The sequence below is a fragment of the Brienomyrus brachyistius genome, unplaced genomic scaffold, assembly GCF_023856365.1.
Source record: "Brienomyrus brachyistius isolate T26 unplaced genomic scaffold, BBRACH_0.4 scaffold74, whole genome shotgun sequence".
NCBI classification, from domain to species: Eukaryota; Metazoa; Chordata; class Actinopteri; order Osteoglossiformes; family Mormyridae; genus Brienomyrus; species Brienomyrus brachyistius.
In genome coordinates, this window is record NW_026042349.1 from 870,590 (window position 1) to 898,523 (window position 27,934).

At 49.2% G+C, this 27,934-nt stretch overlaps 1 protein-coding gene across 1 annotated transcript; it reads left to right on the forward strand.

Annotated features, from left to right (window-relative positions):
* Positions 1 to 1,391: 1,391 nt before the first annotated feature.
* Positions 1,392 to 27,796, forward strand: gnai3 (guanine nucleotide binding protein (G protein), alpha inhibiting activity polypeptide 3). The gene is made up of 9 exons (XM_049002997.1): positions 1,392 to 2,044; positions 12,468 to 12,510; positions 13,493 to 13,634; positions 15,920 to 16,077; positions 18,313 to 18,441; positions 20,550 to 20,679; positions 21,856 to 22,009; positions 24,584 to 24,803; positions 26,403 to 27,796. Exons 1-8 carry the CDS (start codon positions 1,927 to 1,929, stop codon positions 24,772 to 24,774), a joined length of 1,065 nt encoding a protein of 354 aa, XP_048858954.1. The 5' UTR covers positions 1,392 to 1,926; the 3' UTR covers positions 24,775 to 24,803; positions 26,403 to 27,796.
* The last annotated feature ends 138 nt before the right edge of the window (positions 27,797 to 27,934 follow it).

A 27,934-nucleotide genomic window follows, 5' to 3' on the forward strand; every position in this document is an offset into this window, starting at 1 on the left:
TTGCATGTGTCTGTGATTGTGTGTGTGTGTCTGTGAGAGTGCTGGTTATGCATGTGTCTGTGATTGCGTGTGTGTCTGTGTGAATGCTGGGAATGCATATGTCTGTGATTGTGTGATTGTATGTGAGCGCGTTTGAGTCATTTTGTGTGGGCTGTGTATATGTATATTTTTACATCTACCTTTATGTGTTTATTGTATGTATGTTTGTCTGTGTGTTAATTTGGTTGTTAATTTGGTTTGCTCTTTCACTTGTAATTGCATCAATTCCCATGTATGCATATTGTAGTCCCAGTACTTCGGACTTGAGAGCTTAGTTATAAATCAGTGTTATTGCTGTAACATACGTGTTGTAGTCCACGGGGGGCGCTATAACACAAATTATTGCTTGTACTCAAAAACCTCGTAGGAGCCTCTTTTCAGATGTTGTGACATAACTGGAAATGGCTTTTAAAAAATAACAGCAGTCAATAATTCACACTATGGTAGAAATAGTTACAGGAACTGGAAGTGTCAAGAAAAGTATTTTTAAAAATGTTTTGATTTAAAGTAATTATCATTTCCACGGCGTCCATGCATTTTGATTCTATTTAATTCTTTTGGAAGATGCTGTTTATGTGAACCTCTTGTCTAAACTGACGTAGTCATGGAGGCAAAATTTTAATATAACTACTGTGTAGCTATTAAACGGCAAAACGGCCTGCAGTAATTAGATGCGTTGTGCAGTGCCTTATTATATTTTCGTTTTCAGCCTGTTTATATATATATACGTATCGTATGTGAATGCACGAATTATACTTTGTAACCGTTCATGATGGGTGAAGTGTACTTACACTTTAAAATGTGTGTATATATAATATATATATATATATAATGTCTGAATCGATTTTATTTAGCTAAGTATATGTTCACACAGGGAATTTGTCTTCGGTTGTCAGGAGCTCCCATACGTACAGTAGGTACAATCACAGTGAAAACAACGGTCACAGAATTTTGTTGATATACTATATATGGTGGACGCGTTGTTGATTCATGCATAAAAGTGCAGAAGTGCATGTCAGCGCAAGGACTCTTGGAATAAATACTGTACCTACAAAACAATACAATAAGCACGATAAGGTATATACAACAATGAGGTATTGCTTGTTAAGAGGAGGGTAACCATGCAATTGCGCAAATGTGGCATATTCGGTATATGTCGCATATGTGAAATTATTAAAAACACCCTATCCATCTTCCAACGCTTCTACCATATTAGATATACTGCGATTGCATAACGTACAAGACTTCTTTCGCATTTCAACTTGACGGCTTCTGACGGGAAATACATTTCCCAGAATCCCTTAGGGCTGAGCCTGCGCGGCTTCCCCTCACCGCACTGGGTGCGGAGAGACTCCGTCGATCGCGGGGCTGCAAGCGCGCGCCGCCTGTCTTCATTCTGCTGTCCCGCTGCGAAATGAACGGGCTGGACGGAGGCAGGGCGTTTCATCCGCGCTCGACAGCTCAGCTTAATTAAAAAAGCACTTTGCCATTCGGATGATGACGACATTATAGCTTTCTCCATGAGTTAGCTGTAGTCAGCTGCATTATTGGGTGTTTGGAACGGCAACTGGGGGTCATTACTTACCCATAACATCAAGGTGGTGTGCTTAACTACTCTTGTTTCAGTAACCAGTTGCTTCTAATTATCCGCGATAGCTGTACGTGGGACAAGTACAGTTGCGCATACTATCTTTTTCTCATGTGAATGCCAACGCCTTATGTTCTTCTTTTACTGCGTCTTGGTTATCTGTGCTGGAGAAGTAACCAACTGGCAGCCACAATTTCGCAATTTTTTTATATGCAGTTTTTTGTATTTTGCTCTAAACCGAGGGCTTCAAAGTAAGACGCTTGGGTGTAGGTTTAACTGCGGAGGAATCAGTATTCAAGATGGGCTGCACGCTCAGTGCCGAAGACAAAGCAGCGGTGGAGAGGAGTAAGATGATCGATCGGAACCTCAGGGAAGATGGGGAGAAAGCGTCCAGGGAAGTCAAACTGCTCCTGCTCGGTGAGTACCTCCGTCCGCAGCTTATCACGGTTATCATGGACACATATCTCCTATATAATGAATCGTCCCCATTCTGGCTGATTTTCCGCTCTGGACACCCGTCCTTTCCCGTGTCCAGATGGCTGACCAGAGCCCGGTGGGTCAGGGAGGGCTGCAGGGCGAAGGAGCCTCTGCTCCGGGCTTCGGGGCGTTGCTGCTGGCGCCGCTGCGCTAAGCAGTGCAGGTGTGTTTTGGAGGTGTTGGGGATTCCTTAGCGCCGAATCGTTGAAACGGTTATGAAGTAATTTGCGGTAGATATTAGCATATTTATTATAGTGCATTGATAATGTATTAATTTTGGAAACTTAAGCGAATACAGTTTTTCAGACTGAAGTGGGCCAGTGTGACACGAGTGTTCCACCTCGGTTCTTCCGCCGCAGCCTGGATTGACCTTCGACTTAGTTTAGTTGCTTAGCTGACCGGTTGCATTCAGATCCGTCTATGTAGTCCGCGTTTTTTTACGAAAGGATTTGTGTTTAACAGAAGAAACAATTTTACTACCTTCTGTCAAGAAATAAGTTCCTCCTGCCACCATGTTAGAGACGAGTCCAGTTTCTTGCCAAGCTTGTCCACCTGCGTCTTCCTAAGTCCACTTCTCTGATATGATAGAATAATCTAGGTTCCGTGAGAATAACTGTCTAGCTGAATTTATAATTAAAATTAAAAGATCCCTCCGCGAAGATCGCATACCTACAAAAACCCCTTGAAGAGGGAAAAATTTGTATAACCCTTGTGTGCATACCAGGAAAGTCTTTCCTTGTTGCCTCGCCCTTGGCCATGTTGGACTTGTCCTAATTCTGTGTTCCAGTTCATCCCAAAGATGTTTTATTGGGTTGAGGTCAACTGCCAAATCCAGTGATTCAAATGTCGGGGCAGGATACATTCAGGTGTCATGATCACTGGCACCCGTGATCTTTCTGTCAGTGAGGTGGGACACTGTGCCTGTCTGGAGTCACTGTCTGTCCTCTGGAATCATCTGGAATCATACCTGTGTACTTTTAATGGGATGCTTTTGCCATTTTTTTATTTTATGGGCACAGTGGAGCTACATAACCTGAACCTCATCAGTGACACCCCCCCCCCCCCCCCCAGACCGGAAGCTGGCCCGATACCCTTGTGTCACACTTGGAGACCAGCAGTGACTGGTCAGTCAGGCCAGAATGGGGGAGATTTTTATATATGAAATATCTGTCAATATCACTAATTGAGGTAGTTGCAGAATAACCCCCCTCTGTCAGTTATTTAGAGAATAAGCAGCGTCACATGTGTCCCCCTCATCCTGGCTGGCTTCTGCATCCACGGCCATGGGTCTGTCCTGGCCCCCCTCCACCTCTGTGAAGCACCATCTCAGCAGATGAAATGGATGAATCACCAGCCTGGCCCAGACCACATGCATTTTTCTGTCTGACATAGTGATGTAGGGCGGGGTGGGGGGGGTGTATGAGGGTTTTTCCATCGAGACCATCTGATAAATTTTGATGCTCGTCGATGTTGGATCTGCCAGTGATGGCTTTGGTGAGCGGAGATGCACGTTTGGCCTAAGAATACAGGACTAGCTGTGCAAAGCTCAGTAGCACCATGCAGAAGCGGCAGCGTTAGATTTCTGCCTGCTGAAGTGCAGTGCAATGTATTGTTGCAAAAGATGGTAAATCTGTGGTGGACCCACTGGACACACTTTGGATGTGCTGCAGTAGTATCCAGGCCTATATTCTGTTTATTCCTTATCAGAAGTTTTATTCCTGGGCCAATCAGCAGCATAAAATCAGCCTTGCGATCTTTTCACCTGAAATGCCGAAATGGGTTTTACACTCGGCATGTACTTCATAGGTCTCACCAAGCCAGTACGGGATCGCACCACTTCTGCCTGCAGAAGTGCTTCAGAGGTTGAAGGGTTCTGTTCGGAGAGAACTTTCTGCATGCCCCTGATTTACGCAGCTGTTATTTCCCCCCCACTTTTGGCCTTCCTGTTATCTTTAACGATGCCGGTCATTCTTTCCCGACCTCCCTTGGCCGCACGAACAAGACTTTTTTTTGTCGTACCATGCTCGGTAAACTGTAGACGCTGCAGTGTGTGGAAAATCCCAGGAGGGCGGCCGCTTCTGAAATGCTGGAACCACCACGTATGACACCAACAGTCACACCGCACTCAGACTTGCTTAGGTCAGGAGTCTTATCCACTCTGATGTTTAGTTGAACAGTAAGTGAACCTCTTGACCTTGTCTGAGTGCTGTATGCAGTGAGTTCTGGCCCTGTGATTCGCTGTTGGAGGACGTGGCTGTTTGCATTCGCTAGCAGATGTACCTAGTAGAGTGGGAGCCGAGTGTGAGTAGCTCATACCCGTCCTGCGAGATGAATCAGGTCAGCTGCTGATCGCTCTCTTGAAATGCTCTTGCAGTGTATGATTATTGAAACTGAAAATAGTTACAGAGGGTGTTTCCACTGCTCTGAACCCTTAACATTCGTGTCGAAAGCTGAAAACATAGATCTTGGTTACTGGTGGCTTCAGCCTTCCGCTGGCCCTGCTGCCCTTCACATGGACCCAACCGAACACTGAATTGACTTCCTGGCTACTTCTGTGCCCCTGTAGGGCGACTTTGCTCCATTAAGGGAAAATGCCACACTTGCGAAGTCGAGGCTGCGGGGAGCAGCAATAGCTTCCTCTTAGCACTGTGTCCCGCCAAGTGCCCTGTTGGGACTTCAAGTCCTGTCCAGCATTGTACTTCCTTTCAGGAGAAGTATCTGGGAAGAAATGAATAATATCAATATGTCTGACTTAGAGTAGACTAGTGTTTAGATGTTTGTCGTCTTGTATTTTATTATTTTTGGAAATTTCGGAACAGGGCTGGATCATATCGCATCAATATTGTATCGTGAATAATCATTTCACCTGGTGCGGCTTTTTGTACTGTACAGATGTTTGTTTGCACCCACAGTTTAAGCAGATTAGGTGTGTTGCTGAAATATTAATGATGTCATTTGTGACATCCAGAAGTTAGTATAAAGTTGGTGTATATTTATGTTTGTCTTTACACCATATAATACTGTTTTGGTAAACTATGGTTTGGTGTACTTCAGATCGCCCAGTCCTAGTATGACCACTAAATGATTTGTTCTGTGAGTAAATATGGAGGTTGAGTTGTTCATTCATAACACATCATTTTTCTTCAGTCTGGGTAGGACTTCGTCCTCTGCTTTAGACTAGCTTTAGAGTAGCTGTTTATTCGGACGAATCTTGAATTGTGAAAAATGTGCTTTCGGTTGCTGTTTGAATAATTAAAAAATATTCCTGTCTCAGTCATCGCACAAGGGGATTTATTGGAAGATGGCAGTGATGTGGGGGGGTCGGCCCACTTGCCCTCTGGACAGGCTTCTGTCAGTTGAAAGCCCTATTCCTTTGGCCTGGGTGATGTCTCCCCCGCCCCCCCCGGCTGTTGGCCAATTTTCCCATCTCATTGCCCTGGGTGAACCCCCCCCCCCCCCGCTGTCTGCTAGTGGGAGGCAGGCTGGAAACATACCCTCTGCATACCACTGTAATTAACTGCAGTCCAACACGAGGCTTGACAGTAGTAAATATTAAACTGGTTTGAAGTTTTAACCTGGGGGGGGCATGAAAAACCAGCTTAAATGGAAATGTTTGTGTGACTGACCTGGCGGGATTCATACTTCATGTTCGTTCTCCTGCTGATGCATTTCATTGTTGCTGCTATCATCTTCCTTGGATACAAGGATGACCCCCCCCCCCCGCCCCAGCCATGATGATTACTACCTCTGGGCAGACAGAGGACCCCCTCCCAATATCACGTTCTTGCGATGGCATGTCTACCCCCCAGGGCCACAGGCTTCTGTCTTTCGCCCCAGTCTTGACGATCACTGCTTTTTGCGGGATGCGTGGCTGCATTGTCTGCACTGCGCCCGCCCGCCTGCCCGCCCTCTTGCATAACAGCCGCCTGCAGTGCCGCCCGGCTTATGCAGTCAGCAGGACCTGCTGGGACTTGCTCTCGCGCCGCCGCTTCCCAGTGGGCTCTGACGTCTTGGCTTCTCCTTAATCTCTGTTCCTTTTCATGCCATCCGTTGATAATAGCAGTTGTCTGCTTAGCAATGCAGTGCGGAGCTCGAAGCCCAGTGCGGATTCCTTGTGTTTGCTTATTTTTTTTGACCCTCAAAATGCTGAGTCATGTGTGGTTTTGGGGTAGAACGTTTATATTGTGTAAATTCTGCTTCTAGGCTCAGCAACAGCTGGCATCATGGAATATGGAAACCCCCAAATTTAGAAATGTCCAGTGGCCGTTTTTAATCAGTTGAACGATTCACAGAGCTGGCTGTTTCACTGTAGCAGTTCAGGTTAAAGTACCGTCCTCATGGGCGGCAGGACCACCTCTCCGCACTCCTGAAACCAAACCCTGTGAGCGACTTTGCCTGGCGCCTCAGCTGACTGCTCTGGGAGCCTGGGCTGCGCTGTTAATGCGGCAGTTAGTGCGCACTGCTTAGTGAAGGTCTGTTTGGGCTGCTTGAGGTGTGTCTGTGTGTCTCTCTGTGATATACGATATGCTCCACCGGCATGTGATGTGGTCAGTATCCTTATTTAGTTCAACGCCCCATCGAATCAGATGGCTCGTGGCCAAACAATCAGTAAAAATATTTATTCCCGATACTTTTTGTTCTTTGTTAAACTCTCTTCTGAATCTGAAATGCAGTCCGCAACCCACCCCAGAATTTAATCATTTCTGCTGCCGAGCGGACTAACCGGTATTTTTCCAGAGTGGGAAATTCCCACGGCATTTTAAGTATTCAGATGTGCAGATGTCAGCATTTACTCAGGCCTGGTTGTGGGGTTTTTTATGTTTTACAAAACATTTCTGAGCAGTTACTGCAGTGACGTGGCCCGGTTTTCCCGGGACTGTCTCCCATGCCAGGCTTGTGTAAACGATGGCAGCTGTAATGACTGCTGCCGTCCAAACGGCTGCTAAGGCACGTTCTGTGCGGGGTGTCGCTAAACAGCAGTCACTGCCACAGCGCATTCGGCCGGAGACGACGGCCGAGATTACCCGCAGGTCCACACCGGATATGCGTTCAGTTATGTGGCTTTGGTCGCATGCCTGAATCACTGTGTAGAATCAGGTGCAGGTTTTAAATATTCGTCCTGAAGGATTATTAGTATAAAAAGAAGTGAAATATGAAAGATGAAGGCAGGTTTTGGACAGATTTTCTGGCCGTTTTGACACAGCCAGTGTTTGTGCACTTTGGTAATCAGATGGTGAATATGATACAGCAACGGAAAATGCACTGTAGTCTGAAATGTGGGGCTGGATGATTTTTATAAATGGCTGAGAGCCCCCCCCCCGCCGAGAGAGGCTCTCTAACGGCACTTGTGTTGGTTCCCCCATTTCTTACGCGGTTTCAGGCTGTGATGGAGGGGGACGTTGTGCCTTTTGTTGCTAAGCTATCGGGACCCCAGCATGCTGTTTACCGTCAGCTGCAAACGCCGAGTAAACGGCTCCCTGCTTAGTGCTGCCGCTCCCCTGCCGTGCTCAGGGTCTGTGCCCCCAAATTAGTGTCCCACAGTCAAAGAATTTTGGCTGTAGATCTGGGTGAAATTGCAGATGGGCAGGAGAACAGATCATTGTATTGAATCGGAGCCTGAGATCCTACCAAGTGGGATGTGGCACAAAGAGTGAAACGTCTAGGCCAGAAGATGCCAGAAATATGTAAAATCTCTTCCTGTTTCTGTACTGCAGGAGCTTGAGCACAAATAAGACATTTGGCTTGACGTCTTGGGGTTCTGAGTATCTGAGAGACGCCAGGTTTCATTGTGGAGAACTAACTCTTAACAAGAAAATCACGTTTGCTAAAGGATTCTTCTGCCTGAGGTACTGTGGTTCTTGCACCGATCTGTTGTTGGTGCCTTATTGTGATACTCTGGAATTGCTGAAGTGCCTCACGGAGTGGCTGTCGGACGTGTTGCAGAGGGCAGAGGAAGTCTGGCAACGTGTGGCCATAATGGTTTCGGGGGAGGGCGTGCTGCTTTTGCTGTCCAGCTGGATGAACGGGCACAGGCACAGTAAGGATGCAAACTGCATCAGTCTGCGAAGATGCAGGATTACCAGTGTAAACAAGCAGCCGTCCGAGCCGCTACCCACTCCCACATTCTGCTTTTTTTGTTTGCAGTTGGCCTGCCAAGTGGGCAAACTGGACCCACTTCTCACACGGGGAAGTGTCTCTGAAGATGAGTCAGTGATCCCACCCACCTATGTAGAAACTTCTGGATTGCTCCACCATAGTGCTGGTCAGAGTGTTTATCGTGTGAAGACCAGCATGTGTAATGGAAAATGTCCTGAGCGGCGCTGCTGCCTGTCTTGCATCATTCGGGTTTCAGTTCTGATTACAGCCTTGAAGAAAGTTTAACCAAATGAGCAGCTGTTGGCTCCGCAGACGAGGATCCCGAAGGCAGGTTATTCAGTGTAACCACAGTCATGCTGCCCACATTCAGAAATGTGTAAATGTCTTTCTCAGCAGTTTGAGAGATGAATACCGTAACTGCATTCTTAGGTTGAGCCACATTCCTCAAGAATAACAGAATAATATTGCAAGAACTGGCACTGGTAGTTGGGAATGCAGATGACCTGCTGGTCTTCGGTCTTCAGCGATTCCTTTGCTTTGTGAATGACTTGGCAGCAAAGGGCCGCAAATAGTCAGCCGTGACCTTCTTGTTCCACGCGTGTTCTAGCAGCACTGGGTTGACCTTCATGCAGTTTGAAGGCAGTGTTTCAGATGCCAGTGTGCTTCCCTTCCTTTGACAGTTGCCCAGTAGAACCTATTTGTTGATGTTTTTTTCCTGTTACATCCAGCAAAACTTCACCTTCATCCCAGTGAAGTTTCATTTGCTCGTGCTCATGTTTTTTTTTGGTTTTTAGTGTGTCGTGCGAAGCGTATTCCGAGCAGGAATAAGGGTACAGGGGGATGTCTGTTCGCGGTGTCTGTAAAACCTGCAGAATGTTCTATAGTGCGGTTCGAAGTCATATGCCCATATAAGGGCCTTTGAGGTCGAATCATCTTTCTCTAAATTAGCCTTGCATGCAAAGTCACACTGGGAACACGAGACTCGTCATTTATCAGCTTCATACGGATGTTCGTACGCACAAGTGATAATTCTGGTTTGCCTGTGCGTCCCAGTGATTCATACGCACACAATTAGGAGTCGTCTGACTCGCACGCTGATAAATGAGACCCCAGGTTTTTAAGGTAGTGATGCCTCTTATAACCCAGCCAAGCCCACATTTGGTTCCCTGGCCTCACGGTGGCCTCTTCCTGGGTGGCACAGGTACATTTTTTTGTGCCAAAAAAGGGAGCCAAGGCCTGGAAGAGAGGAAGTGTGTCACCTGCACCGAGAGCGGTGGAGCTCCTGGTCTCCTGCGATATGGATGAAATCATCTGATGAAGGTAACACCTACTGCTGTTACCCAGAAAAAGCTGCTCTGTGAATATCTGAGTTCCTCTTCCTGAAGGAGCCCTGCATACTACTCCTAACATCTCATATTGAACCTAAAGTCATCTTAGATAAGGCCTTTGTTATGCCGTCTACTAATCGAGTTGGGGGGGGGGGGGGGGGGGGGGGCGCTTTTACAGGGACGTGGCGTACGTCAGGTGCGGTGCAGTGCCCTGCCTCTGGCTCTATAGTCATTCCTCTGCCTTCACCTCTCTGCTGCGCCCATCGACTTCGAAGAGCCTGCCAGCCCAAATGTGGCTTATGTGGGCTTTTATTTACGGCAGAGGAAGGAGTGATTCCAAAATGGGCATGAATAAAAACACAAAACTGTTACGCTTTATCATATTTGTGGCTTTAGATTATATGTTGTACATCTGGTTCCTTGTGTGGCTATTAGTGGGTAGAATTAATGTTAATCCTGTTTTGGGCTGAGGCTAGAAATGTAAGGTATTCTTCCTTAATCTCCGGCTCTGAAATGCTCTCCTGTTCGGTAAGCAGCTGAGTGCTGGGTGGGGCCTGCTTCATAAATGAACGTGCGGAGCCCCTGTGCAGGGACGGGCCAGCGGAAAGGGCCACCAGCCGCGGCGCTCAGAGACCTTTTGTCTCGTGGCTTTTTTTACTGCTTGCTGATCTGAGCCCAGTTTTGCCTCCACTTGCGTTATTTTGCAGCTCTTCAGCTTTTCTGCTTTCAGTGAGGAAAAAGGCACCAAGCTGTGAAGGATCCAAGAAGCCGGAGTGTCTCTCAAAGCTCAAATATGCGCCTCTGAAGGCCAGACCCATTTGATTTGTGTCTAGAAAGGCGGGTGAAGCAGAAGCCGGCACCTGGCGGAAAGCTGCCGCCGTCAGTGAACTCCGGCCTGGGGGGGCCAGCATGCCCCCGCCATGAATGCACTGATTTGGATGAAAGTGTAGCTTTGAGTGACTGAGATGCGCGCGGTCCGTGGGACGTAAGAGCGGAACAGAAGCCTTCGGATCCTCAGGTTTCTAGTTTCCGTCGGCGCTGAGGAAGCACCACGCTGTGCCTCTCTCGCCTGGCCGGCTTTGGCCGCGGTTCTGCTGGGCAGCAGAAAAGCACCAATTAGCAGCCCCCCCCCCCATGCACAAACCATCCTGCTCCCTGATTGGCTAAAGCTACCAAGATGCTGTGGAACATTCTAGGCTCAGCCTTTCTGCTGAGAAGCTGCCGTTTGTCGTGGCTGATCATGCCAGTGTGTGCCTGAGAGCCTGCCAGACTGACCCCCCTCCCCTCCGTGCCTCAGCTGCTATTTGGGGGGAGATGTTTGAAGTTACAAACCCGTAACCTACTGAACTGCACAGTCAGGCAGACAGGTGTGAGACTGGACGGGCTCTTCATAGTGATCATGAGCCGCTAAATGGCTTTAATTGACTAGAGGACTGAAAACCGGCATGTTTGTGGTGTCATGCGGCTCTTCGGGTTTCCATAGACAGTTGATCCTTCTCTATTTCTCTGACAAATTGGAATCTCCTTTATATAGTTCTTACTGTTTGTGGGTGTGACCTTCCTAAGAAGGTGCTGGTAAGGACTCTAGCCTGTTATCTAGCCTGAACGTCTGTCCACGGCCTGGGCTGTTGCTTGGGTAATTGAATTAGCCTGAGAGAGCGAGCATGAGGGCACAGCATGAAGTGCCAGAAGGGGAAGGTGTGGCCACCTGCGAGATGGAACTTCCGTCACCGTCCCTGCAGTCAGCAGCAACCTGGCAGGTCTTTGGCATCTAGGGTCAGTGGTGGTGTGGTAATTAAGAGCCTGAACGTTGGTGTCTTCGTTCCTATAGCCGGAGATGGATGGCGGAGCTGCACAGCTGAGAGGCTCGTGATAATGCATGTCTAAGCACTGGCAGCCTGACGCGTGCTGAGCTTATTCCCTGCTTTTGCCCCCATCCTCTGCCTTTCCTTTTATGGTGTTTTCCAGCTTCATCATGGCGCTCTGCTGTCAGGCAGGGCAGCTTCACCCCGCTGCCGTACGATGGGGGGGGGGGCATCTCTCTGCCTCTTCTGGCTCGCTGGCCACTCACGACTGGGAGACTGGGAGGCCTGTGGAGATGGAATGCAGCAGCCATCAAGGGGAATGTTTCGGGGTGGGGGGTGATTATGTGCCCCCCCCCCCCCCCCCAAAAAAAAAAAAAACAAACCTGTCAGGTTCACTGCAGGGTAAGCGAGGTGCTCCTGCTTTGACAGGCTCTGGCTCTCATTAGCAGCCTCCAGTGCTTCACAGTAGGCAGTAGACAGTAATCTGTTTGATGGGACTGGAAGAGGCCCAGTGCCCCCACCCCCCAGCCAAGGCTCCCAAAAAGCTTTTGTGCATCCCAGAGTTATGGCTAATTACTGATACCCAATTAGAAACGGTTAAATTGCTGCAGTGCAGGACGTTCAGTCTCTTTATGTCCCCTGTTCGTGCGATACTGTATAAACTCAAAGCTGGCAGCTGTTGGACGCTAGGAACATGGAGGGGGGGGGGGGGTCTGCTTTAGTGTGTTAGAATCTTCTAGACTCAAGGTAGAGGCAAAATTTAAACTTCACTTCCTTTTCTTTCCTCATGGATATTCGATTGATGCCGGTAATTCTGAAGACAGGCTTCCAGGCGGCCAGCTGCGGGGATCCAGGCAGCTTCCGGTGCCAGTTCAGCCCCACAGAATTTAGCCACAGTGTGACGGGCTGAAGCAGCCGGCAAGCATATGTACGGCGCGAAAGGCTTCCCCCGAACTGCGGAGAAGCCCCTCCACCCCAGCCCTCCGTGTCATTATCAGACCCCCCCCCCGCAGCAGATTTATGGGGCTGTGGCGTTGATCCGCACTGTCTGGTGCGCGAAGCTCTATCGAGGTCCTGCGTTTATGCTTGTGTGACTAGTGAGCTCAGGTTAACGTGTTTTATCCTCTTTTTCAGGTGCTGGGGAGTCTGGAAAAAGCACAATAGTAAAGCAGATGAAGTAAGATCCCATTTTTAATAACTTGCTTCCTTGTAGGGAAACGGCGAGTTGCTGGCAGCTCGCAGAGCTGACTTACCTGTCTTGTTTTTCTGCCTCAATGCTCCCGAACTGCATGAATGGATGAATTTCTTTGCGAGTTTGTGCATGTTGAGATTTTATCCTTCCTGTTATTTTGTGTTATGTCATTTTAGGCGGCAAAACATTTAGAAGCATTTTAATGTTGAGCTTTTTATGTTCCTGAGTACTTTGAAGACACGCTTAGCCATTACTTGTGGGTGAGAGCTGGACCTCTCCTATCTCCGGTGGATTCTGGGTCTTTGTGATCCATCCGGGAGGCTGGAAATAAATCACTTGCAAGATTTGGAGAATAGTTTGATTTCTGCCTGAGCGTCTACAAAAATATAGGATTATTATGACTATTCTGTCAAACAGTCAAAAGGATACTGAGGCATCATGAATATTTAATGCATCTGTCTGATTGGCAGACCGCTCCGATCCAACGCTCCAATCCTAACTGAACCCCCCCCCACCCCAGCAGAACCTGCTGCAGTAGCAGATCAGTGCTGATGACATTTCTCTGTGCTTTTCACGGGAGCCTATAAGTGTCAGATAATCTGATTTTCTTTTCCTAGACTGAGCTTTTGATTTTTGTCATGACAATAAAAACCCCGCAGTGATGGTAGATGAAACCCTTTCATCACTGGGAAATAGTCTGTTCACATGGCTAAAGGGGAACCCGGTTCTCCGTTACATCGTGTCACTTACGTGCTGTGCACCTCCAGCAATACTGCTGCACTGTCGGTACCTGGGTATCGGCGTTTGCCAAGATTATAATACAAAGTTTATAATCCCAGCTGATCTAAGGATCTCTTCAAGTTAAAGGTTAAATTGGTGGTTTCTGTAGACCAGAGTATATGCCATATATTAAATAACGATGAAATGTGACTGGGAGACCATCATTTATCCATTACCCCCCCCACAGGATCATCCACGAAGACGGTTACTCTGAGGAGGAGTGCAGGCAGTACAGGGTGGTGGTGTACAGCAACACCATCCAGTCCATCATCGCCATCATCAGGGCTATGGGCCGCCTGAAGGTGGACTTCGGGGATCCAGCCCGAGCCGTGAGCAGCCTCAGCCCCGCTCTGTTCCTCTAACTATCTGTCTAAAGTTTACTTTCATTTCAAATCTGAAAGGTTTGCATTAAAGGCCTCGTAAGTTTAAAAATGCAGAGGTGGTTTAGATAATCCGTCGGATGCGTGGAGTGGCTGAGATGGTATCCAGTCTCGTATCCCAGTCTGCCAGGGTTTAGTCTGTCTTATCTCACCGATATTCTGAGATCAACCAAATGCTCGCAAGGTAATACTTTGCATTCCTTAAGTCCCCCTGAGTGTAGAAATGAGGGAAACCCGGCGAATGCTTTTTTATGCTTTTTGAATGATTCGGTTGCCCAGCTTTGCTTTTCATCTCTCGTGACTCTGAGGATGAAGAAAGGATCTTCAGCAGGATAGAATAGCACTTCTTTATTGATCCCCATGTGTAAATTCTCTTTACAACAGCCCCTCCTGCTCTGCATGAGACACTCAGACACATCACCGGTGAGAGCAAGCTTGGGGGGGTCACAGCGCAGGGTCAGCCCTGTGCAGAGCCCCTGGAGTGCTGGGGGGTATCACAGTGCAGGTTCAGCCCTGTGCAGAGCCCCTGGGGCACTGGGGGGTTAAAAGTCTTGCTGAAGAGCTTACAGTGACACCAGTCTGCCTGCCCCAGGATTTGAACCAGCGACCTTCTGACTACCCCCAGTATGGCAGTGCAGGCTGTAAATCAAATGCTGAGTTTTTTTTAAGCAAGAATCACAATAAAAGTACAGGTACTTGTAAAGAAAGGCGCTGAGTAATCATGTAATCCGGAGACACTCCTGAGGCGGGGAGCCCAGCTGCCAAGCGTGGGACAGGCTCCGCTTGTGGTGGCTGCCGTCCACTGCAGCGTAGGACCCCAGTCTGATGTCAGGACTAGATGGAACGGCAAGCGAGACCTTCCGTTATTACCGGGGTGGGAGGTGTCTGTTAGAGCTGGAGGTTCTGGAGCTGTTTTCCTTCAGTGAAGCAGCCGCGGTACAGCCAGCCCCACCCCCCATGCGAGGGTGCAGGCGGGGGAGGATTTGTCACATTTCTTGTTTAGAAAGGGTAGAAACAAGTTGTGACAATACAACAGGATGTGCGCATTGTTTAGACGCAGAGCGCTTTCTGAGTTATGTTCATTTTGAGGTATTTATGACCAGTTTGTGATCTGGTTCCTGCTGTTCGATGATTTGGGCGTTTAGTGCGAGACCGGTGACTCATGTTTGGGGCAAGCGTGTTCTGCTTGTGGTTTTGAAGGTTGCAGGGCACCTGCCCGCCTCTCCGGCTTTGCTGAGTTGAAGGCTGCAGGGCGCCTGCCCACCTCTCTGGCTTTGCTGAGTTGAAGGCTGCAGGGCGCCTGCCCGCCTCTCCGGCTTTGCTGAGTTGAAGACTGCAGGGCGCCTGCCCGCCTCTCCGGCTTTGCTGAGTTGAAGGCTGCAGGGCGCCTGCCCGCCTCTCCGGCTTTGCTGAGTTGAGGGCTGCAGGGCGCCTGCCCGCCTCTCCGGCTTTGCTGAGTTGAGGGCTGCAGGGCGCCTGCCCGCCTCTCCGGCTTTGCTGAGTTGAGGGCTGCAGGGCGCCTGCCCACCTCTCCGGCTTTGCTAAGCTCTTTGACATCCCCCCGGTTTAATGCAGCACAGGCGCGGTTTTAGCCTGATATAAACGGTAGGCTTGTATGCCGAAAGTGTTTCATTCCTCCAGTCCTGGAGAAGCACTGTGGCCGACTCGTTGAGCAAACCTTGAGATCAGCCACGTCCGAGCATGATGCCCCTGGCGTTTCTGCCTGGATTCCAGCAAGAACAGAGGGGCTGATCTCTCATGTATCTCTGGCCAAGAGTTGTTATTCAACCACGCAGTGCAGAGCCCTCTGACCTTGGGGTTTCTCACAAGTGGGGAAAAAAACCACGTTGGATGTAGGCTTAGGCTGCCTCTGCATTCCTTTTTGCTCTGTGGCTGTGCTGAAACTGCTCCAAGTTCATCTTGAGGAACATTTTGGTAAATGTTTTCCTCTCTGTTTTTTTGCCTTAATCATACTGATTAAATTGTAATAGTATTTTTCTCTTCCTGCATCTGGGTTTAGATTCATGGCACTCTATGTGTGTGTGAGAATTTTCTTTTCACCAATGTTGGTGTTTGTCTGTCTGTGAGTCTGTCTCTCTTTCTGTGTGTGTGTGTGTGTGTGTGTGTGTGTGTGTGTGTGTGTGTGTGTGTACACGTCAGACTTCATGTTCCCCTCCCCCGCATATTTGATTTGTGAGCGTGCTCCCCCTCCCCCGCCCATGCGCTCTGCCCAGGATGATGCCCGTCAGCTCTTTGTCCTGGCCGGCTCTGCGGAGGAGGGTCTCATGACAGCCGAGCTCTGCGGGGTCATCAAGAGACTGTGGACCGACCCTGGAGTGCAGAGCTGCTTCCTGCGCTCCCGAGAGTACCAACTCAACGACTCCGCCTCCTAGTAAGAGCCTCCCGCCCGGGACCAAGGCGCTGAGAGCCGGAGTGGGGGGGGGGGGGGTTGTGTTCCTGGCTGGGTCTAGGGAGCACAAGCAGTGTGACTTCAGCTGGAGATGAGGGACGACTCACCGTGTGTCACTCTCCGCCTCCACAGGCCTCCTCTGTTACGGAAATGAAGTTATGCTGTATCCCTGATACTCAGGCCACTCAGGCCGCATCCGCACATGCATCCTCCAGGATTGTCTGCTTAGTCTCGCCTGATGCTACCTGCCCGTGGTTCGTCCAGCAGACAAGGGGGCCCTTTATGAAGCTGTTTGTCAGTCCTCTTGTGTGATCTTGCCTGCCGTTCTATAGTCACGGTGGGGGGGGTGGATTGGTACCACTTCCAGGCTGGGTGTCTGAAGTGACTCGCGGTTTCAGTCCCATGTCTCCCACCTGCCTGTTATTCTGTTGGAGTCCCACCTCCCATGCTGCTGATGGTGTTTCTCTACCAAATCGTTTATTCGGCAATGGACCGATCTGTTCGTGCATGCATGTGTGTGCATGTGTGTGCATGTGTGTCTGTGCATGTATCTGTACGGCACTGGGTGCCGACAGCCTCTCCCCAGGCTGTAGTTATTTCATTTAGGTCAGTGTAAAAGAGAAATTTATCAGCATTATTAAACTTCTGTGGAAGGTGGGTTTCACTGATCACTAGTTATAACTGCTTTTGTTGAGCAGTTTGGTTACATTCCTTTTCTTTCCACCCCAGTGATTATTGTGTGTTAATTTCTTCAGGGCATCTAACAGTGTGCAGCACTGCGAGGGTGTGCACCTTTAGTTAACGTGCAGATGTTGTGTAAGACTACGTGCAGTCACAGGGTGTGACTGAGCCAGTCAGCCAGCCAGCCAGTCAGTCAGTCACTTTCAGCATTTCTCCTCCTTCCTTATTCTCCGCCAAGGGCTGTGGCTGACTCTCCGCTTCCCCTAGAGGGCGGCCGGCATGTTTGCACGTGGTTTGGGCTGCAGTGCTTACTTCGCCCCTAGTGGTGGCTCTGTGTCTTGGCACCTCGCCCTGACCAACACACTGCAGAGCTGTCGTCAGCGCTTCTGCTTACCGGTGGTAAAGCACTACTTCAATTACATTTTTCCTGGGGGCATCTGTGCTCCATGTGGACTGTCTGCAGGTGCGCTGGGGGGTTTATCATTCGCAGGATTTAAGATCGTGGTGAAGCATGGATGTCATCGGTCTGTAGCCTGTGGCCCGTCTATGTAAACACAAGCAAAACTGACTAAGATTTTACCTTTAATGCAGAAGTACTGAGAACTTAATTGAGATTGTTTAGTTTTTTAAAACTGAAAATATATACAAACCAAAGTTAATATTAGTGTGTCCTGTTTCCAGCCCAGACCATCAGGATGTGTCAAGAAGACTAATTTAAGCATGTAACTACAACCATGGATTAGATATGATTGATTTCTTTTTGTATAGTTACATGTCTGACTGAGGAATTTGTATTAATATTAACGATAATAATAAGACCCTTGTCTTGTACATAGTGTGGAATCTGATATTCTAATCAGATATTATTTTGGGGAGTTATTAATAATCTGTGTGTGTTTGAATGAATCATAATGAGCTCTTCAGTTAAGAAGAGCTACTTGCTCCCAGACACCCGGCACCCGGCTCTCACTCGGTTGTCCTCCTTATCCTAGTTTATGCTTCTGCAGCCTTGGCTAAGTTGAGTCTGTAGGTCTGAAGTAGGGATGTGAGAACCATCTGTAGCGTCCAGCAAGGTCACACAGGTGCAGGTCCTGGACAAGACGGACACTTGGTGCCCATATGAGGGTTAGGGTTAGGATTAGGATTTAGGGTAGGTTAGGGTTAGGATTTAGGGTAGGTTAGGGTTAGGTCTCGTCTCAGAGGTTAAAGCTTCATATACTTACGAGCCATTGGATGTCGCCTGATGGACTTGACATATCAAGAGTATGTCAGTAGGCCCTCAGGGAGGGAGATGTTCAGCTTTGTCTGCTGGGACTCGGGCTCTCTTAGACTCTTCACTAATTGTAAGTGAATTCTATGAGAGCAACGCATCAGAAATGCTTCTGAAGATAATAACCAGGTGTCCTTCGAGATGTTAGAGTGAGGAATTGCTAGTGTCAGATTCGTTTTTTATCACGTTGCTGACGATGGTTCACATCATCTGCAGACCTGCTGTGCAGGTAAACGTCCTGCTTGTCGTTCTGTCCCCCTGCTCAGCTACCTCAACGACCTGGAAAGAATCTCCCAGCCGAACTACATTCCAACCCAGCAGGACGTGCTGCGGACTCGTGTGAAGACCACCGGGATTGTGGAGACTCACTTTACCTTCAAGGAGCTGTACTTCAAGTTAGTGAGCCGCCCCCCCTTATTTAAGCCCTGGAGAGGCTCTGCTCTCGTCCCTCCGCCCAGTTCTGCTAACGGCTCCTTAGCGCTCAAATGCCCGCCAGCAATTTCTCTCCGGTTCTCTGTGCTTGTTTGATGGTATCAACATTCCAGAACCATCTTAGGGATTATATTCATTTTTTGTGTTTTTGTTTAAAATAAGTAACTTAGGACACATTTGGTAAAAGCACAAATTTGTCTTTGCACTTATACTGCTTGTATAAAAATTTGGCAAGAAACGCAACTTTTAGCATAATTTTTAGCATGCTGGCGCCTTTCATTTTCCAAAATGAGCAGCGCCGGTCGCGGGTTTTCATCTCGGGCGCCGCTGAAAGACCCCCCCTGGATCCTGAGCTGGGCTCTGCTGCTGCTGCTGCTTCGAAATAGCCTGTAAGGAACTGAAAGGACCTGCAGATATGTGGCCCCCGGGATCTGGGGGGGCAGAAGCCTCTCCACCTCTGCTATGGATCCATTTATAGTGTGAAGCTTTTTGGTTAATTAGTCAGAATGAAGCTGCTCGCCTGGGGACACGATGCGCGGGAATGATAAGGGTCTGTGCCGACTGCCGCGGTCGCTGGGTTTCATACACACTCTGCTCATTGGTCTGACATTCTTGGCTTGCAGGCAATGGATTGAAATGCTTATATAAATGTCTGCAGCGGGAATCCTTTCCAGCTTGATCCATACATTAAAATCGCCTGGGGCTTGTTTGTTTCAGGATTGTTCTTTAGTTATCTGAGCACCGCGCTGGCTGTGGAGCCTGGTCAGTGATGGCCTGGTCAGTGATGGCCTGGTCAGTGATGGCCTGGTCAGTGATGGCCTGTTCCCTGCCGATGGTGCGATGAGCTGTGATACGGTTGTCGCGAGATCTGTAACTGCACCAAGACCAGCTTTAATTCCTGTGGCACGGCCTTGGGTCCAAAGAGAGACGTGTGAGCAGGCAGCGGGCAGACCCGCGGGCAGGGCAGCGGGCATCGGGCAGACCCGTGGGCAGGGCAGTGGGCAGACCCGCGGGCATCGGGCAGGGTAGCGGGCAGACCCGCGGGCAGGGCAGCGGGCAGGGCAGCGGGCATCGAGCAGACCCGTGGGCAGGGCAGCGGGCAGGGCAGCGGGCATCGAGCAGACCCGTGGGCAGGGCAGTGGGCAGACCCGCGGGCATCGGGCAGGGCAGCGGGCAGACCCGCGGGCATCGGGCAGGGCAGCGGGCAGACCCGCGGGCATCGGGCAGTGGGCATCGGGCAGTGGGCATCGGGCAGACCCGCGGGACACTTTGACGGCGCTGTTTCTTTGACCTGCACTTGGACGCCTGTATTACTCACGCCGATGCCTGGCGGCTTTTCTCTGCCTCTGCCAGCAGGAGCCGCGGGGTGGCAGCCGCTCCTCGTCAGGCCTCTGTGTCTTTACACTTCACCATTTCATCTGCTCTTCACCCATGATGCTCAGCACCTGCTCTCACTATTTTCTATATTTATTTATCTCTTAAATTCCAGCTGAGCTCTTAATTGCAGGTTCATCAGGGTTCGATTTAATTCTTGCCCCAATTTCACACATTCCCCCTTATTCCTCCCACATAAGAGTGTCTTGAATATAACGTGGCTCCTAAAATGAAAAATACTGTTAATTATCTGTACATTTATTTGATTTAATGATTCCCTATTATTTCCCAGCCCCTGAATAATTAGGCATCTGAATAATTAATTAAGCTTAATTGGGTCCTCGACTAACTTCTGTCTTTCTCTCGAATACATGGATGAAGGGTAATGGAATGTGCACCACAGCAACCTGAGAAATTGTAATTATCATTGGAGCTGGTTCCTCAGCCAGGCTTTCAGTCCTTAAGAGACGAGTGGCAGCTTTGCCGACTCACAAAAAGGCCCCAGAGAGCGAGAGCGAGCGAGAGCAGATATGTGGTCCGGATGATGCTCTTTGGGTTTTTTTGGACCAGACCTAAAGGGCAGCTTTGCGGTGCTGCAGGCTGTTGGCAGTGCAGCTCCGAAGCGGAGCGTCAGACCACGCCTGAGAGAAGCACAAGCCCGTAGCCCCTACGTGACCCAGCTTGCTTCTCCCCGCAGGATGTTCGATGTGGGCGGTCAGCGTTCCGAGAGGAAGAAGTGGATCCACTGCTTCGAAGGCGTGACGGCCATCATCTTCTGCGTGGCGTTGAGTGACTACGACCTGGTCCTAGCTGAGGATGAGGAGATGGTAGGCTTGGGTCTTTGGTTCCGGGTTTCATCCATAGTGTCATGACATGGCAGTCGGTGCCATGTGTGTCTCGGTGCAGACAGGCATCTCCTCACCCAGACCAGCAGCTGTCCCCTTATGTCCCCTTATTGCCCCTTATTGCCCCTTATGGCCCCTTATGTCCCCTTATGTCCCCTTATGGTCCCTTATGGCCCCTTATCTTATGTCCCCTTATGTCCCCTTATGTCCCCTTATGGCCCCTTATGGCCCCTTATGTCCCCTTATGGCCCCTTATGGCCCCTTATGTCCCCTTATGGTCCCTTATGGCCCCTTATCTTATGGCCCCTTATGGTCCCTTATGGCCCCTTATCTTATGTCCCCTTATGGCCCCTTATGGCCCCTTATGGTCCCTTATGGCCTCTTATGTCCCCTTATGGTCCCTTATGGCCCCTTATCTTATGGCCCCTTATGGCCCCTTATGTCCCCTTATGTTCCCTTATGGCCCCTTATGTCCCCTTATGGCCCCTTATGTCCCCTTATGGCCCCTTATGTCCCCTTATGGCCCCTTATGGTCCCTTATGGCCCCTTATCTTATGTCCCCTTATGGTCCCTTATGGCCCCTTATGTCCCCTTATGGCCCCTTATGGTCCCTTATGGTCCCTTATGGCCCCTTATGTCCCCTTATGTCCCCTTATGGCCCCTTATGTCCCCAAGCTCACGGCTTCCGCTTCTCCAGCCAGCAGTTTCCTTTCATGGCAAATTTGTCAGGTTTTTTCCCCCCTTGCCAGTGATTTATGAGAGCAGGCTGCAGAGCTCGGGGGGGGGGGGGTGGCGTCACTGCGCTGCCTGGTTAGACCATAAAAAGGGGGGGAGCAGGGGGAGCGTCTTCTGTGACACTGGCTTTTCCATTTCATACTTCTACTTTATGTTTTATTTTCACCAGGTTTATTTTTGTTTTGTACTGAAAAAATATATTCACTGCGGAAAGTGCATTTTTAGTATATATGTGGCGGACACTGTGAATCCATGCTGAAAGAGTGTTTAGTTTAAGATGTTTGAGCACAACTATAACCTTCTTTCCATTGGCCTGGTCACCTCATGTGATCCATTCTGGCCAATCGAAGTTAAGTGTTTGGCACATGAGCTTTTGACCTTGTTCGTTGTCCCCCCCCCCCAACCCACCTAACCCCCCATTAGAACCGCATGCACGAGAGCATGAAGCTGTTCGACAGCATCTGCAACAACAAGTGGTTCACAGACACCTCCATCATCCTCTTCCTCAACAAGAAGGACCTGTTTGAGGAGAAGGTGAAGAGCAGCCCTCTCACCATCTGCTACCCAGAGTACACTGGTGAGGAATTACTTTGGCTCCGCCCACTGTCCGCTTTTGCTCGTGTCCGGTGACCTTGTGGACAGGGATGCTGATGCCAACAGACTGGTTGGAAAGTGGTCCCTGTTACATAATTTCATAAGTAATGCTGGGCGGCCTGGAAGGCCGGAGGGAGTCCTGGGGTGCGGGAGGATCTGAAGGGTATGAGATGCTCACACGGGGTTTCTATACATACTTCAGGAAACAGGGAATGTAGAAGTTCTTCTGTCCCAAATAAAATGTGAGTAGGGGGCCTGCCTGTAATACTCTTGGTGTAGCAGCGAACTGATGAACTTCACAAATTACTGCAGCAAAAATATCAATGTCTATAAATGGGCAAGATTAAGTTACTTTGAATAAAGCATCCCAAGGCAGTTAGAGTTAAGTGGGTGTTCAGCTCCGCCCACAGCCACCTGCACTGAGAGTCAAAAATGATCAAATAATTCCTTAGAAGTGGAGTAATTTTTGGAGGCTTGGCTTTTGTTCCTTTCAACCAGTCGTTTGACAATATTTATAAACTGTATCATGGTGAAAATCACCCGTCTGTAAAGTTAATTAGTGTGTATAAATGTTACTCATGCTGTGTACAGGAAGGTCTCCTTATGATCAATGAAAATCCATGAAGATCTTTCATAATGTGATTATAAGCGGAATGTTAAGAATGAGGACCTCCAGTTGGAGGCGAGCGGGATGACAGCCAGTGAGCTGTGCACTGCACAGCATCCGTTTTACAGCACTGCTTATAAACGATGTACTTACGATCGTCAACTGGCGTATGTAAGATTGATTTGTTTTTAAGGAAGGAGCGGTAGATTGTCACACAGAAGCAGACCTGGAGTCCTTCAGCACACTGCTGTGTAACAGGACTTGTGACTAAAAAAGGCTTCTGGGAAAATGGCTGCCATGGTACGACTTTAGGCGACTGCAGCTTTTCTCACATAAGAGATCAGTAGAGATCTACGGCGTGTTTTTCTAAGATGCTGCATGATTGTACGTGTGTGTGTTTATGTTTGCATGTGTCAGAGTTCATTCAAACATTCGTATTGAAGTACAATTGGCATTTGCGTTGGTCAGTGATGCCACGAGAAACTAAAAAGGAAAATTAGTTAGAGGATGTGACGTCAAGCAGGAGTCCCAGGCTCTGGTAAGTCCAGGCTGACGTCTCTCTGAAACGGTTAATCGCTCGTTGTGACAGTGTCCCTTGCAGGATATTTCCCTGCTTATCTTTGCATTTTCAAGCTGACATTTTAATGGAAATATCGACTCATTTTTCCCAATTTTTTTTTTTTGCCTCGTCTTAGTCAAGCTACTCCAAACGGTTTGCTTTTCACAGCAGCATGTGGCTGTCAGCCGTTGCCAGCTTGTTGCCCAGACACATGCAGACACTCTCTGTTTCATAGGCCATTCGATTGCTTGTGAAATGTGACTTGCCTGCTCTGTGGGGTGAGAGCAGAAAGGCAGCCTCATGCCAGATGGCTGCCATTGAGAATTTCTTCTTCAGGTGCGATTCAGTGGTTATTTCAAGTGGAAGGGCTGTTTCATTAGTGACAGGAGCGGGGTCACGGTTCCGGGATGCAGGTTGATGGTGAATAGCTGCTTTCACGCACGTCTGCACAACACGGCGTGCATGCTGGTAGGGTGGGGGAGGGGTTACACAACAGCGGCAGAACTCCAGGGCGTCTGTCTGTGTGTCTGTGTGTCTGTGCTCGTGTCTGTGTGCGCGTGTGTCTGTGTCTGTGTGTGTGTCTGTGCTCGTGTCTGTGTGTGTGTGTCTGTGTGTCTGTGCTCGTGTCTGTGTGTCTGTGCTCGTGTCTGTGTGTCTGTGCTCGTGTCTGTGTGTCTGTGCTCGTGTCTGTGTGCGCGTGTCTGTGTGTGTGTCTGTGTGCGCGTGTGTCTGTGTGCGCGTGTGTCTGTGTGCGCGTGTGTCTGTGTGTGTGTCTGTGTGCGCGTGTGTCTGTGTCTGTGTGCGCGTGTGTCTGTGTGCGCGTGTGTCTGTGTGCGTGTGTGTCTGTGCGTCTGTCTGTCTGTGTGTGTGTCTGTGTCTGTGCGTCTGTCTGTCTGTGTGTCTGCGTCTGTCTGTCTGTCTATGCGCGTGTGTGTGTGTGTGTGTGTGTGTGTGTGTGTGTGTGTGTGTGTGTGTGTGTGTGTGCGTAAGAAAATATGAAGAAGTATATCAGACGGCTTTAGTGCAGTTAGGGTCGTCGCATGCATGCGCGTGTTGCTGCAGTCACATGATTGTGGGGGCATGTGCTGATGCAGTGATATATGTGTGGGAATCTGAGTGTTTGTTTCTGTGTTTGTACATTTCAGTGCATGGCGCTGAGACAGACTTTCAGTATAATCAAAGCCTTGCAGTGTCTCCCCCTTGAGGCCGGATCATGCGGTGCAGCAGCCTGCAAAGAAACGTTACCTGCTCATTGCTGGTGCTACTCAGCAGATTGAATAAGCTCAGAATGACGACATCGCGGTCTTCCTGCTCACTTCTTCCCAGTCACATTCCGCTGACACATTTCATCACTTAGACGCACCTCTACCCCCCCCACACCCTCGCTCCAGGCTCCAACACGTACGAAGAGGCTGCCGCCTATATCCAGTGCCGGTTTGAGGACCTGAACCGACGCAAGGATTCCAAAGAGATCTACACCCACTTCACCTGCGCCACGGACACCAAGAACGTGCAGTTTGTGTTTGACGCCGTCACCGATGTCATCATCAAGAACAACCTGAAGGAGTGTGGCCTTTATTAAGCTGGGAGCTGCCTCTCTGCCTGACACAGGTGAGCCTCTCTGCCTGGCACAGGTGAGCCTCTCTGCCTGGCACAGGTGAGCCTCTCTGCCTGGCACAGGTGAGCCTCTCTGCCTGACACAGGTGAGCCTCTCTGCCTGACACAGGTGAGCCTCTCTGCCTGGCACAGGTGAGGTTCTCTGCCTGGCACAGGTGAGGTTCTCTGCCTGGCACAGGTGAGGTTCTCTGCCTGACACAGGTGAGGTTCTCTGCCTGGCACAGGTGAGCCTCTCCAGTGAAGGACAGGCTCGCTGTCTAATTCAGCGTGCTCCCCCGAACGCAGTCCACAGCACCCCCCCCTTACAGCTTAGAGTGAGTCCATCAGAGTCTGACTGTCCCCTCCTAGCCCAGCTTATTCTCCACCCCCCCGCAATACCCATGTCCCTTTAAGCTGCCATTTTAAAATCCTTTCAGATTTATTTCCCAGCTCACCACTAACCTGGCCTGTCAACCCCCCCGGTGTCTGTGCTTAGCCTCTCCGTTACGGACACTCAGCGGTCAGTGTGGAGCTCCTCTGCGTATCATTGTGAAAGGAATGTGTCTGTTTGAGTCATGGTCAGAACATTTTATATTATGTCAAGGCAGCCCGGAGGGGTGGGCAGTGTGGGGCCCAAGGTCGTTTGGGGGGGGGGGGGGGGGCACATAAATCTAAATATGAATATAAGGCATCAAGAAAATAAGGGAATATTATCAGCCATTCTGCTCATTAAAAACAATCATCCACCGTTCTTCATAAAGCTGTGAGACGGCTAACAGGCCTGGCTCCACTGCGCCCTCAGCCACGCTAACGGGCCTGGCTCCACTGCGCCCCCAGCCACGCTAACGGGCCTGGCTCCACTGCGCCCCCAGCCACGCTAACGGGCCTGGCTCCACTGCGCCCCCAGCCACGCTAACGGGCTGCAGCGAGGGGAATTTTTCCAGCATGTGAAACAACTAAGAAAAGGTAAAAAAAATATATATAAATATATTGGAACTCTTACATAATATCAATGACTCAATAATTACAGTATTAGAAAGGCATGGACTGTAATTATTGAAATAAGACAGAAGAAACAGGAATTTCACAAAGACAGAACATACCTCTTGCACTGGCCTTTGCTGTCTGTGCGCAGGTTAGATACTTCCCAGGTGTTTTGCGGCTGTGGAGAAAAGTTCCGCCTCTAATAGAAATGTAATTCTGGGAAATAAAAAAATGCCACAAAAATGCAATGGGGTGGCCACCCCCCAGATCCGCATATGAGCCTTTTCTATCCTTCATGCTGTGCGAGTCTCCATTTTGTGCCCTGGGGGTGAAATTGTAGGCAAAACAAATGGTTCCTCTGAAGTGACCCCCCACCCAAGGATGCCGGAGGTCACAGCTGAGGGGGAAAGCAGCCCAGCCGGCACCTCCTTCCTCTTATTGCCCATTGGCTCTCTTTGTTTCAGCCGCCCTCAGTAACCTCCAGCTTTCATAACACACTTGTCAGTCTCCCCCATGCTTGTCCCAGAAGACGCACCATAGCAACGGCGTCCCCCGCATGCTGATGCCAATGCACGAATGCACGTGATCTGATTACTGCTCTTCCTCTGCCCTCTGCCCCTCTCTTGACAGGCCACCGCGAATATCAGCCCTGCAGCATCAGCCAGCCATGCGAACGGGCTCAGCTCAAGTGTCAGCGGGGGTGTTCCATGCGAGTGACCACACCCTGCACCTCAGCACAACTTTCTACATCCCCCCCAACCTTACTGCTTTGAGACAGTGCTCGTTTTGTTTGTCAGGACAAAGCTTTGTAAATAGGATGGAAGTACAGCGCGTTACCTTCCGAGGGCTGTGCTGTGTCTTACGTGTAATTATTATTAATATGTGTTCCGCAGGAGGCGAAGTGCCGCATTAAGCAGTCTGGCAGTTTTATGGATGACAAAGAAATCTAAACACTATTGGCTGCATTTCAGCCCAGACCTCTGTTTAAATGTGACTGTTCCTCTCCACTTCAGTGTTTGATTGCTATGCATAAATGTTTCTTTTCCCCCGCTCAGTCCAGATTTATCCACAGCTATCTAATATGTAATCCCCTCTCAACTCCTTCGCCTGCAGTATCATGACACGCTCTGCCTTCTGTAAATATGGAATTTTAGCAATGCTTTTATTTTTGTTTTTCTCTAAAATGTATCTTCTAACGCGTTTGGTTAGCTTTGGCTTTCCTGTTCAAATACATTTGCTAATGGGTGTATCGGGAATGAGGCGTGAATGCCGATTGTTCCGGTCTGTCCCACGGAGGCGGCCACATGCAGGACGAGGGCTGATTTGCGGGACCTTCTGAGCCAAAGCAGAATTTGGTTTTATTTTTGTGACCCTGCATTCCACATGCAGCAGTCAGCCAGCCTGAATATGAATCTGCGTCGTCAGACTGAAAAGAAACAGTCTCTTATTTTTTTCTATTTTTGGATATTGTCACCTATACAACCTCTAGGTGTGACACACAACATTTTTGATTGGTTTTTAATTCCAGTTGATATACAGTGTTTTTAGACGCGGACTGTCTGCATGATGTAGAAATGGGCTTTACAGTGGAGTTTCACTGCTTGATATTCTCCAAGTCAGTGACGGATGTAGATTTTTTTCTTCTTCAATCCCAGTAGCGCGTAGTGTGGAACATTCTACTGGAAACATCTTTTTTTGTGTGTTTTTTTTTTTTTTTTTCTTTTTGCAACATCTGACGATGGTGCTGCATGAGACACTGCGCCTTCTGCATGCGACCGCGTCAGCCTGTGAGCGGATCCCTGCACATCAGCATCAGGTTTCCATGGCACCGGTTCTTCAGTCCCTCTGCACAGAAGCGCCGTCTAATATGAGGCCAAGTGGTATGGGGGGGGGGGCACACTCTGACATTTTATTCGCTCAGCTGACGCTCTTTATCTGGTGCCACGTATGTAGCCATTGTGGGGGGGGAAATTGTTCAGTTATTTTTTAAAATTTAAAGAAATAAATGTGTTTTGTTGTTTTTTTCTGAGTGTGACGTGGTGTTTGTTTAGCACTTACTGCTGTCAGCAAATATGATTTCAGCTATTTTGCTGCAGTTCTTTTCACCAGACAGCAGGTGGTGAAGCAGTTAAGAGGAATGACAAGATTTCATATCCCAGGAT